This window comes from Scyliorhinus torazame, chromosome 1, assembly GCF_047496885.1.
Source record: "Scyliorhinus torazame isolate Kashiwa2021f chromosome 1, sScyTor2.1, whole genome shotgun sequence".
Lineage (NCBI taxonomy): Eukaryota > Metazoa > Chordata > Chondrichthyes > Carcharhiniformes > Scyliorhinidae > Scyliorhinus > Scyliorhinus torazame.
The window spans coordinates 87,068,682-87,081,364 of record NC_092707.1 but is presented as its reverse complement, the minus strand read 5'-3'; the positions used below and the strand labels follow the sequence as shown (position 1 = coordinate 87,081,364).

Below are 12,683 nucleotides of genomic sequence, written 5' to 3'. Positions count from 1 at the left end.
AGTACCCTAGTCAACATGTCTGCTGTGATCGGAGCCGCCGCAACCGCCGGAGCCGCCGCCACCTTCTCTACTGAGGAACCCCCGAGCCCATCGACGAATTTCCATCTGCAGGCTCTTACCTCCAGCCTTTCTTGACATTTTACAGAAATAGGCTCTTTATACCTTCAGTTGGGTAGAGTTTATCCACCAAAACACCCTGGGAACTGGACAAAAAGGGCCAAAAGACAAGTGCCCTGGAGGGAGCTACCTAGTCCATGACCTCTCCCTACATGCCACCACCGAAAGTCCACCTCTGCCATAAATGTGATGCACATCCTGTTTGTGCTTATATCAGGGTGTTTCTGCTGCTCTTCCTGTGAAGTTGTGACTGTGGAGTAGCATCAGCACTGAGGTAAGTCCCAGGCAAATCCCGCTATGTCGGAAAAATACTGGACAGGATTTGTGCCGGGTGTCAAACAATGTGCAATGTTCCCGGGCCCTCCCAGCAGACATAAAATTAGCATATTAAACATGAAGTTTAAATAATGTAGAATCGGCTATAAGCTGAATGCTCCCAGCTCCTGCAATTCTCCCAAGAAGCTGGCGCGAATCACTACTGGTTTCCACGAATGGAGACCAGACATGATGATCAGGCATGGTAGTACAGTGGTTAGCACTTGCTTCACAGTTCCAGAGTCCCAAGTTTGATTCCTGACTTGGGTCACTGTGTGTGCGGAGTCTGCATGTTCTCCCCCAGTCTGCTTGGGTTCCCTCCGGGTGCCCCGGTTTCCTCGCACAGTCCAAAGATGTACAGGCTAGGTGGATTGGCCGTGCTAAATTGCCAAGTGTCCACAAAGATTAGGTGGGGTTACTGGGTTACGGTGATAGGGTAGAGGTGTGACCTTAAGTAGGTGCTCTTTCCAAGGGCTGGGGCAGACTCAGTGGGCCGAATGACCTCCTTCTGTACTGTAGATTCTATGAATCTGTGACCTCCCCAGGGGGCTCGGAGGCCATTGTAGCTCCTGGATGGTTGGGGACATGGCGGGGTCCAGCCCCAACAGTGCCAACCTGGCAGTGCCAAGGGGTGGAACATAAGGACCTTTGGCAAACCCATAGCAGCTGTCACTCATTTGGGGGTGGGGTGGGGGCTGATGTCGGCGAGAAGTGGGGGTCTTTGACGGCGAGAAGTGGGGGATCTGTAGCATTATTCTGATATTGGGGCACCCCAATCTTTGAGGATCTGAATGTGCCGCTGTCTTTGGGTCCCGCATATCTCATTCACAGCGCAAATCACCCCACACTTGAAAAAAAAAATCAGGTGTGGGAAGATCATGATCGGAATCACGCTGGAACAGCTGCTGCCATTCGCACCGATTTCTGCGCCCAAAATGACACTTTGTCGTTTTTTGGGAACATTCCCCCCTTCTCTGTTTTTCACCCTTCAATTGTTCTTGTGTAGTGAGATAATTGCAGTGTGACACACATTGTACCATGTCAGCAATCACTGTAAACATTATTGATGATCCTACTGGCATTAAGCACTGAAAGTAATCATAGAATTTTCATAGAATTTACAGTGCAGAAGGAGGCAATTCAGTTTATGCAATAAATCATTGTATGAGAAGAAATTCCATGACGAGCCAACTAAATTAATAATGAGGTCTATCCAATGGCTTTAAGAGAACAGGACATTTATTAAAGTTACACATATGAGGAGAAAGCTGGGGCTTGTGGATTAAAGAGGCTGGTTAATATAAAGCATGCAGCGATGGCAAATTAATGTTTAGGGAAATATTTGAAGAAAATTGACACTAATTATCTCAGGTTTAAGTTTCTAACCTTGTGAGGAAAGACTTACAAAATTGGGCGGCACGGTAGCACAATGGTTAGCACTGTGACTACACAGCGCCAGGGTCCCAGGTTCTATTCCCGGCTTGGGTCACTGTCTGTGCGGAGTCTGCACGTTCTCCCCGTGTGTACGTGGGTTCCTCCGGGTGCTCCGGTTTCCTCCCACAAGCCAGAAAGACGTGCTTGTTAGGTGAATTGGACAACCTGAATTCTCCCTCTGTGTACTGGGACAGGCGCCGGAATGTGGCGACTTGGGGATTTTCACAGTAACTTCTTTGCAGCGTTAATGTAAGCCTACTTGTGACACTATTGAAGATTATTATTAAGAAGTTTGAAGGGAACGTGATCCAGGTGTTCAGAAGGCTGAGAAGCACAGATACTGCTCGATGTAGAGACTGTATTGGCCTGTAAACTATGATAACAATAACTTATTGTCACAAGTAGGCTTCAATGAAGTTACTGTGAAAAGCCCCTAGTCGCCACATTCCGACACCTGTTCGGGGAGGCTGGAATGGGAACTGAACCCGCGCTGCTGGTCTTGTTCTGCATTATACGCCAGCTGTCTTAGCCCACTGTGCTAAACCAGAACACAGGGTTTTGTATCTAAATGAGATTTCAGGTGGTAGTAACAGGGTGAATAGGGGGGAATCAAAGATGTTTAGAGAAGTTGAAATAAGCTACATAGACACAATATAGAAAGAATATATAAATCATTATTCAAGATACAATGGTACATTCAAATCCTATTTACAGTGGTGAGACTGGTCCAAATTCCTATGCTGATCATTGTATGTTGCTGTGGAGAAGCAGTTGGCTGCCTTGCGGTCACATTCACAGATAAACATCTCACAGGGGTTATTTCTACCTGGAAGAACCACATGGGAAAATATCAGTCTTTCATTTGGAAACCACTTGAATCAATCATCCTGGTTGGAGGGTGGTGTACTTGGGAACTGGGACAGGGAGGAGATTCCACAGTTCCTGAATTCTCCCTGCCACCCCACGATGGATGTTTCCCCACAGGGGAGCCATCGCCCAGGCGGCACTCCTGCACATCAGCTATAGGCAGCAGTGACAGAGGCCTGACAGAAATCAAGAAGCCCTCTGACATACCCATTCTGCGTGATCCAAGCCCCTGCCCAGGACTCCCCAGCCGCTATCCCGTCAAGGCTAAACCTTAACCATGCTAGTAAACATAAAGTACAAAGGGGTGGGTGGCAAGCCCGCCACACTTCCGGTCCTCCCCCTGACGGTCCCCATATAGGAGGGATGTCCGAAGTAGGTTCTTTACTCAGAGTGGTTAGGGTGTGGAATGGACTGTCTGCTGTCATCGTGGAGTCTGACACTTTAGGAACCTTCAAGCAGTTATTGGATAGGCACATGGAGCACACCAGAATGACAGGGAGTGGGATAGCTTGATCTTGGTTTCGGACAATGCTCGGCACAACATCGAGGGCCGAAGGGCCTGTTCTGTGCTGTACGGTTCTATAACATGGTGGGTGAACAGGCACCAAAGCTGGTAGCCTGTGAGACATTTTTAATTGACCCATATGTCACACTGCCCACAACAGTTGGCCTGGGTAGGTGGGCAGGGTTAGCAAGCCTCTTGTTGAAAAACAAATTGGATAGGTGTGAAGGAGGGAGGGGGCACAACATTTGGGGGGGATGTCATTTGCTCATCAGGGGCAACCCCTCGCCCTCCCCCACAGATATTAACCCCCATTGTTTCTCCCCATCTGGTCTTCAAACCTCTTCCCCTCCCATTGGCTGCTCAGTCTGTCCCCACCCTAGAATCCCAGGACATAACCTGGCTCCAGGATCCACTGAAGCCCTTCATGGGTCTGCTTGCAGTCCAGGCGGTGCCTGCTAGTGAGATCAAGCATCATTAGGACTGCAGGAGCTGCAGGCCAATCAATTCCGCCACTGAATAAAGGCAGAGGTTTTCTGCAGATTAGAATTCACATGACCGGATCTTCCGGGTGCGGCTATGCAGAGCTAGGTCGCATATTCGGTAGCTCCTGCTTGGAACAGACTTTTGGGCTCTTTTGCAGGGCCCCCACGGCATTTGTTTGACATTTCCCGGTGTGGCAAGAGGACTGCAACACTCCTCTGATGGTGTCCCCCAGGAAGGGTATGTCTTTTGGCTACCAGACCCAGCAGAAACAGTAAAAGATTTGGCTGCAACAGGATAAACAGGGCCTCTTCCAGCATGCAGGCGGGGGAAGGGCAAGCTTAAAGCTGCAAACTGACCTGAGGGCCTTTATCAAAAGTGAATTCTAACAGCAGAGGGAACAACTGTGAAAAGATCTCACCAAGGCCGCTGAAGAAGCGGGGACGAGGCTTCCGGTGGCGGCCATGGAGGAGTAGGTCGCGCATTCGGCAGCTCCCGTCTGGAATGGACTCTTAGACCTTTTTCAGGAGTTTCCACAGGCATTTTGGGGCAGATTTGTGAAGCGAACACTGCCAAAAGGATTCCCTCTCGAGACTTTTGGGCTCTTTTCAGGGCCCCAAAGGGCACTTTTTCGACGTTTCCCGGTGTGGGAAGGAGTTAATAATAGCTCCCCATCAGTATATGGCTTTAACTAGGAGCGGGGTGACAAAAAAGATGGTGGTGGACCAGAAGAAGGGAGGGAAGAAGGACAAAATGGCGGCGGGCGGAGACCAGGCAGCGTGGAGGCAGTGGGCGGAGGAGCAACAGGAGGGTATCCAGCACTGCCTCAGAGAGATTAAAACGGACCTGCTAGAGCCGATGAAGGCTTCTACTGATAAGTTGCTGGAGACACAGACGGCCCAGGGGGTGGCGATCCGAGAGGCTCAACAAAAGATCTCTGACAATGAGGACGAGATCTTAGTCCTGGCGGTAAAGGTGGAGGCGCATGAGGCGCTCCACAAGAAATGGCAGGAGCGGTTCGAGGAGATGGAGAATCGGTCGAGGCGGAAGAATCTGCGGATTCTGGGCCTCCCGGAGGGGCTGGAGGGGCCGGACGTGGGGGCCTATGTGGTCACCATGTTAAACTCGTTGATGGGAGCGGGGTCCTTCCAGGGGCCCCTGGAGCTGGAAGGGGCCCATAGAGTGTTGGCGAGGAGGCCCAAGGCTAACGAGCCTCCGCGGGCGGTGCTGGTGCGGTTCCATCGGTTCGTCGATCGGGAGTGTGTGCTCAGGTGGGCCAAGAAGGAGAGGAGCAGCAGGTGGGAGAACGCGGAGGTTCGGATATATCAGGACTGGAGTGCGGAGGTGGCGAAGAGGAGGGCCGGGTACAATCGAGCGAAGGCGGTGCTGCACAGGAAGATGGTGAAGTTTGGCATGTTGCAGCCGGCGCGATTGTGGGTTACCTACAAGGACCGGCACCATTATTTTGAGTCTCCGGAGGAGGCGTGGGCCTTTGTTCAGGCCGAGAAGCTGGACACAGACTGAGGGTCAGGATGGGCGATTGGGGACTGCGGTGGATATGTTATGCCTATTTTTGGTTCGGGGTGGGGGGGGCCTTTGCATTGTTTTGGGTTTCTTTTTCTCTGTGTTTTTCTCTTTCGGGTTGGGGAGGGTGGATGGGGCGGGTTGGGCACTGTTTTGGTTGGTGGAGGGGCCTGGTAGGTGGAGAGCGCGGGATTTTTTCCCGCGCCGAAGACTGGGGGGGACGGGACCGGGGCGGGGAAGCAAGGATTGTTTCCCGCGCTTAGAACGGAGAGGGAGAGCCTGTGAATGGGGAGCGGGAGAGGAGGGTGTGCCACACAATGGGAGGAGTCGAAGGGGAGGCGGGAGTGCCGGGGTCAGCAGGAGTCAGCTGACTTGTGGAAGTGCAATGGGGGGAGCAAACCAGCTAGGCTTGGTCCTAGCCGGTGGGGGGGGGGGGGGGGGGGGGGGGGGGGGGGGGGGGGGGGGGGGGGGGGGAGAATCGAGTTGCTGCTGCTAAGATCAAGGAGGAGCTGGAGCGAGTGGGGTGGGTCAAGACGGGGTTATGCCGCTGTGGGGAACGGGCCGGGTGTGGGGTGTGGGCGCGTGGCTGGCCGAGGAGGGGTCATGGCTAGTCGGCGGGGGAAGCAAGTGGGTAGCCCCCTGATCCGGCTGCTAACCTGGAATGTAAGGGGACTGAATGGGCCGGTTAAGCGGGCCCGCGTGTTCGCGCACCTGAAGGGACTCAAGGCGGATGTGATTATGCTCCAGGAGACACACCTGAAGGTGGCAGACCAGGTAAGACTGAGGAAAGGGTGGGTAGGTCAGGTGTTTCACTCGGGGCTAGATGCCAAAAATCGAGGGGTGGCGATCTTGGTGGGAAAGAAGGTGTTATTTGAGGCGTCGAGCATTGTGGCAAATAATGGCGGTAGGTACATAATGGTAAGTGGTAAGTTGCAGGGAGAGAGGGTGGTACTGGTCAATGTGTATGCTCCGAACTGGGACGATGCGGGTTTTATGTGGCGTATGTTGGGTCGGATCCCAGACTTGGAAGTGGGGGGCCTGATAATGGGGGGAGACTTTAACACGGTATTGGATCCTGCACTGGATCGCTCCAGGTCTAGGACTGGTAGGAAGCCGGCGGCGGCTAGAGTGTTGAGGTGATTTATGGACCAAATGGGAGGGGTGGACCCTTGGAGATTTGCAAGGCCGGGGGCTAGGGAATTTTCATTCTTCTCACATGTCCATAAGGCTTATTCTCGAATCGACTTTTTCATTTTGAGTAGGGCGCTGATAGCGAGAGTAGAGGATACCGAGTATTCGGCAATAGCCATTTCGGACCACGCCCCGCATTGGGTGGACTTGGAGATGGGGGAGGAGAGGGACCAGCGCCCGCTGTGGCGCTTGGAGGTGGGGCTGTTGGCGGCCGAGGAGGTGAGCGAGCGGGTCCGAGGAAGTATAGAGAGGTACTTAGAGACCAACGACAACGGGGAGGTCCGAGTGGGGATGGTATGGGAGGCACTGAAGGCGGTGGTGAGGGGAGAGCTGATCTCCATCAGGGCCCACAAGGAGCGGAGGGAGCGGGGGGAGAGGGAGAGGCTGGTGGGGGAGATGGTGAAGGTAGACAGGAGGTATGCGGAAGAGCCCGAGGAAGGATTGTTGAGGAAGGGGCACAGCCTCCAGGCCGAATTCGACCTGGTGACCACCAGGAAGGCGGAGGTGCAGTGGAGGAAGGCCCAGGGGGCGGTCTACGAGTATGAGGAAAAGGCAAGCCGGATGCTGGCGCATCAGCTTCGGAAGCGGGACGCAGCTAGGGAGATCGGGGGAGTAAAGGACAGGGGAGGGAGCGTGGTGCGGAGTGGGGTTGGCATCAATGGGGTCTTCAGGGACTTCTACGAGGAATTGTACCGATCCGATCCCCCACGGGAGGAGGGAGGGATGGGCCGTTTCCTGGACCAATTGAGGTTTCCAAAGGTGGAAGAGGGACTGGTGGCAGGACTGGGGGCCCCGATTGGGCTGGAGGAGCTGATCAAAGGGATAGGAAGCATGCAGGCGTGGAAGGCACCGGGGCCGTACGGTTTCCCGGTCGAGTTCTATAAAAAATATATGGACCTGTTGGGCCCGCTGTTAGTAAGGACCTTCAATGAGGCAAGGTGGGGGGGGGGGGGGGGGGGGGGGGGGCTTTCCCCCCAACGATGTCCCGGGCACTGATCTCCTTGATCCTGAAGCGGGACAAGGATCCCCTGCAATGTGGGTCTTACAGACCGATTTCCTTGCTAAATGTAGATGCCAAGGTGCTGGCGAAGGTCTTAGCCACGAGGATTGAGGATTGTGTGCCGCAGATCATCCATGACGACCAGATGGGGTTTGTGAAGGGGAGACAGTTGAACGCGAATGTGCGGAGGCTTTTGAACGTTATCATGATGCCGGCGAGGGAGGGGGAGGCGGAGATAGTGGTGGCGATGGACGCTGAGAAAGCCTTCGATAGGGTAGAGTGGGGGTACCTGTGGGAGGTGCTGAAGAGGTTCGGGTTTGGGGAGGGGTTTGTCAGGTGGGTTAGGCTGTTGCATGAGGTCCCGATGGCGAGTGCGGCCACAAATAGGAGGAGATCCGAGTACTTTCGGTTGCACCGAGGGACGAGACAGGGGTGTCCCCTGTCCCCCCTGCTCTTCGCACTGGCGCTTGAACCCCTGGCTATGGCACTGAGAGAGTCGAGGAACTGGAGGGGGTTGGTGCGGGGTGGGGAGGAGCATAGGGTGTCGCTTTATGCGGAAGACCTGCTGCTATATGTGGCGGACCCGGTGGGAGGAATGCCAGAGGTAATGAGGATGCTTAGGGAATTCGGGGACATTTCGGGGTACAAGCTCAATATGGGGAAGAGCGAGCTGTTCGTAGTTCAGCTAGGGGACCAGGAGAGGGGGATTGGCGAGCTCCCACCAAAAAGGGCAGAGAGGAGTTTCAGATATTTGGGGGTCCAGGTGGCCAGGAGCTGGGGGGCCCTGCATAGGCTTAACTTTACAAGGCTGGTGGAGCAAATGGAGGAGGAGTTCAAGAGGTGGGACGCGTTGCCGCTGTCCCTGGCGGGTAGGGTGCAGTCAATCAAAATGACGGTGCTCCCAAGGTTTTTGTTCCTGTTCCAGTGCCTCCCCGTGTTCATCCCGAAGGCTTTTTTCAGGCTGGTTAACAGGAGTATAATGGGGTTTGTGTGGGCGCGAGGGACTCAGAGGGTGAGAAGGGTGTTCCTGGAGCGGAGTAGAGATAGGGGGGGGGGCTGGCGCTGCCCAACCTCTGTGGGTACTACTGGGCCGCCAATGCGACAATGGTGCGCAAGTGGGTGATGGAGGGGGAGGGGGCTGCATGGAAGAGGCTGGAGACGGCGTCCTGTGTGGGTACGAGTCTGGGGGCGCTGGCAACGGCGCCGCTGCCGCTCCCTCCAAGGAGGTATACCACGGGCCCGGTGGTGGTGGCGGCCCTCAAAATTTGGGGGCAGTGGAGGCGGCATAGGGGGGAAGTTAGGGCCTCGGCGTGGACCCCATTACGGGGGAACCACCGGTTCGCCCCAGGAAGAACAGGTGGAGGGTTTTTGGGGTGGCACAGGGCATGCATACGAAAGTTGGGGGACCTGTTTGTGGACGGGAAGTTCGCGAGCTTGGGTGAGCTGGGGGATAAGTACGGGCTTCCCCCGGGGAACACCTTCAGGTACTTACAGGTAAGGGCGTTTGCCAGACGGCAGGTGATGGAATTCCCACGGCTACTGCCACACACAGTACAGGACAGGGTGCTCTCGGGGGGTGGGTGGGAGTGGGGAAGATCTCGAAAACTTACCAGGTGATGCAGGAGGAGGAGGAGGCCTCGGTGGTGGAGTTGAAAGGTAAGTGGGAGGAGGAGTTGGGAAAGGAGATCGAAGAGAGGACGTGGGCAGATGCCCTAGGGAGGGTGACCTCTTTCTCTTCATGCGCGAGGCTCAGCCTCATACAGTTTAAGGTGCTGCACAGGGCACACATGACCGGGACAAGGATGAGCAGGTTCTTTGGGGGTGAGGACAGGTGTGTTAGGTGCTCAGGGAGCCCAGCAAATCACACCCATATGTTCTGGGCATGCCCAGCGCTGGAGGAATTTTGGAAGGGCGTAGCGAAGACGGTGTCGAGGGTGGTAGGATCCAGGGTCAAACTGGGCTGGGGGCTCGCAATATTTGGGGTGGCACAGGAGCCGGGAGTGCAGGAGGCGAAAGAGGCTGGAATTCTGGCCTTTGCGTCCCTGGTAGCCCGGCGAAGGATTCTCCTTCAGTGGAAAGATACGAGGCCCCCAAGCGTGGAATCCTGGATCAGCGATATGGCAGGGTTCATTAAATTGGAGAGGGTGAAATTTGCCTTGAGAGGGTCGGTACAAGGGTTCTTTAGGCGGTGGCAACCGTTCTTAGACTTTCTGGCAGAACGATAGACATTGGTCAATGGCAGCAGTAGCTCTGGGGGTTGGGGGGGGGGGGGGGGGGTTACTTTATTTTTATTTATGTTATTTACACTGGAAGGGTCTGAGGGGGTGTATACACCTGTTGTCTTAAGTCGGGGTGTTAATGTTAATTTATTATTTATGTACGGGGGGGGGGGGGAGAGGTTTGGGGGGTTGCTTTTTTAGATTGTGTTTTGTACTTAACCCTGTTGGGTTCTTTTTTCTTTCTCATTTTGTTATTGATATTTTATGAAAACCTTTAATAAAAATTATTTTTAAAAAAAGAATTCACATGACCATTTGAAGCCTCAGGTCTATACTTACTGGGACAGGTAATAGTGTTCTGAGAACAGGTATAGCTGTAGCCCTTGGTATAAGGATTGTCAAATATTGGCCAGCAGGACTTCAGCTTCAAGGCATCACCGTAACAGTTATCGTGGGTTTGACAGCACCTGTTAAATCATGGAGAACATGTCAGTTAACCTCTGCCCTTGAGAAGGGGGTGGTGTCGGTGATTTATGGGGCGATTCTGGGAGAAGAGAAGGTCCCACTGGAGGGGATTAAGACAAAGTGGGAGGAGGAGTTGGAAGAGAGCATGGAGGAGGGGTTGTGGTGTGAGGTACTAGGTTAGGGCTGATACAGCTGAAGGTGGTGTATAGGGCGCACCTCACAAAGGTGAGGATGAGCCGACTCTTTGAAGGGGTAGAGGATGTTTGTGAGCATTGGGGGGGGGGGGGGGGAAAGAGGGGAGGGGGCGCAAACCACGTTCATATGTTTTGGTCCTGTCCAAAGCTGTAAGGGTATTAGAGGGAGGTTTTCAGAGTAATGTCGAAGGTGGTACATGTGAGGCTTGAGCCGGGTCCTCTGGAGGCCATATTCGGGGTAACGGGTCATCCGGGACTGCAAGCAGACCCATGAAGTGCTTCATTGGATCCTGGAGCCAGGTTGGGTCCTGGGATTCTAGGGTGGGGACAGACTGGGCAGCCTATGGGAAGGGAAGAGGTTTGAAGACCAGATGGGGAGAGCTGGTGCGGAGGCACATGTTGTAGCCTTCGCCTTGCTGATCGCCCAAACGCAGATCCTGTTGGGGTGGAGGTCAGTTTCTCCACCCTGTGCCATGGCGTGGTGGGGGGATCTGTTGGAGTTTTAAACACTCGAGAAGGTGGAGTTTGAGCTGAGGGGAAGGATTGAAGGGTTCTACAATTGATGGGCTTTGTTCATTATGCACTTTCAAGAATTGGATGACATGGAACATTTGGGCGGGGGGGGGGTTGGACTGTGTATGCTGTTAATGACTATGTATGGGTGGATGGTGGATTCCTGATTCCTTTTCTTTGATGTTGTATTTTAAATGTTGGGAGCTGTTTGGGGGTTGGTGGGAGGAGGGGATTGTTTTTTTTTCCTATTTTAAAATAAATTTAGCGTACCCAATTTACTTTTTCTAATTAAGGGGCAATTTAGCGTGGCCAATCCACCTACACTGCACATCTTTGGGTTGTGGGGGCAAAACCCACGCAAGCACAGGGAGAATGTGCAAACTTCACAGTGACCCAGGGCCGGGATTGAACCTGGGACCTCAGCACCGTGAGGCAGCAGGGCTATAACCCACTGCGCCACTGGAGGAGGGGATTGTTGACCAGGGATTTGACATTGTATTTGTTATTGTTGATTGTTTGTTGGTGGGTTTAAATTTGGATGAAAATGTGAAGGAGGAGGAGAATAAAAATATATTTTTAAAAAACTCTGTCCTTAACCAACAGAACACAGTAACAAAAATCTATAGGCACGGTGTAAGATTTGCCAGGCTATTTGAGTTCATTGTGTGGTACTGCATTCACATTCTATTGTGTACAGAGTTTGGGAGGATCATTGTGGGATGCGCTTTCTTGGAACCAATATCTCCTGGTATTTTGGGAGAGTTAGTGAGGAATTTCCCAGCTTTCCCTGATAATTGGCCTGTTTATTTGCTCTGTTCTCTCTGAATGACCTCCTCGTAGTTCTTGTGCTTTGGGGGTAATCCCTCCCTTACAGTTGGTGGATATCGATGTTAGCTCACACCAATGTCCAACAGGATCAATCGAATAATCCTTTCCTCGCCTTGCTTGCGTGTGTGCTCTTACTAAGGTCAGTGCATCTCTAATGAAATGTCACGTCAAAAGTACATCTTTCAAAATGCATGAAAAAATAGGCAGCGCCCTCAATGCATGTTCAATCACTTTGAGCCTGTCTAGATCAAAGCTAGCGCTTGCTTCAAACGTGGGTGCTTGTAATGGAGGTAAGTTGCGACTTTGAATATACTTGCTGTCGACCTACTTGTCCAGCTCGTCCACCGGGTTCCCAGATCCCCCAATTCCACAGTAACAGCCGTAATTGCTGAAATCCAGCAAGGGAATACTGTCCGGAATGGTGCACAGAATCATCCCGCGGAACTGCCAGAGGGCTTTGAACTGGCGGGACCTGCTTTCAGCCGCTACAACAGGGGCTGGGAGAGGAGCATAGAAAGAGGCAATTGAGTCCCAACATGGTGAGATCGACAGCCAAAGCAAAACATGAAGCAAAAAGAGCCCCTCCTTACCTGCCACTAGAACCACAACAAGCAGCGAGAACATCTTGCAAAATTAAAAGTACCAGGGATGCTGGAAATCCAAAACAGAAAATTCTGCAAATACTTAGCAGGTCAGGCAGCATACGGGAAGAGACAAACAGGGTGAAAGTTCCAAACCGATGGCCTTTCAATACAGCAAGAATATCTTAATTTCCTGTACACCTTACTGGAGGTGAATCCTGTCCAAACATTCACTCTGCTCTCCGTAAGTGTAATAAGTAGTAAACTTTAGTTCCTGGGTTATGCTGTGCCAGTAACGGATCAGATAAAGACTGATTTTCCTGTTGGTTGCGGTATGAGCTCATCCATTGGCCAGTACAGGCTTCATTTCTTGATCTCTTGCCCAGGTGGAATTGGAGAATGTTGGCACGGGTATACAATCCCTGTAGACTATAGAGACCCATAACATTG

The 12,683-nt window shown here is 52.9% G+C and overlaps 1 protein-coding gene across 3 annotated transcripts in view; it reads right to left on the bottom strand.

Annotated features, from left to right (window-relative positions):
• pla2g1b (phospholipase A2, group IB (pancreas)) overlaps positions 1–12,471 on the bottom strand; it is a 37,712-nt gene extending 25,241 nt beyond the window's left edge. The window contains exons 1-4 of one of the 3 annotated variants that reach the window (XM_072497630.1): positions 12,243–12,471; positions 11,981–12,149; positions 9,992–10,119; positions 2,523–2,692 (exon numbers count right to left, since the gene is read on the bottom strand). In XM_072497630.1, the coding sequence (XP_072353731.1) occupies positions 2,571–2,692; positions 9,992–10,119; positions 11,981–12,149; positions 12,243–12,276 (453 nt within the window). In that variant the 5' untranslated portion in view covers positions 12,277–12,471 and the 3' untranslated portion in view covers positions 2,523–2,570. Of the gene's footprint in view, positions 1–2,522; positions 2,693–9,991; positions 10,120–11,980; positions 12,150–12,242 lie in introns of those variants that run through there. The other 2 variants (XM_072497620.1, XM_072497637.1) reach the window with 2 other exon arrangements.
• Between the last annotated feature and the right edge of the window lie 212 nt (positions 12,472–12,683).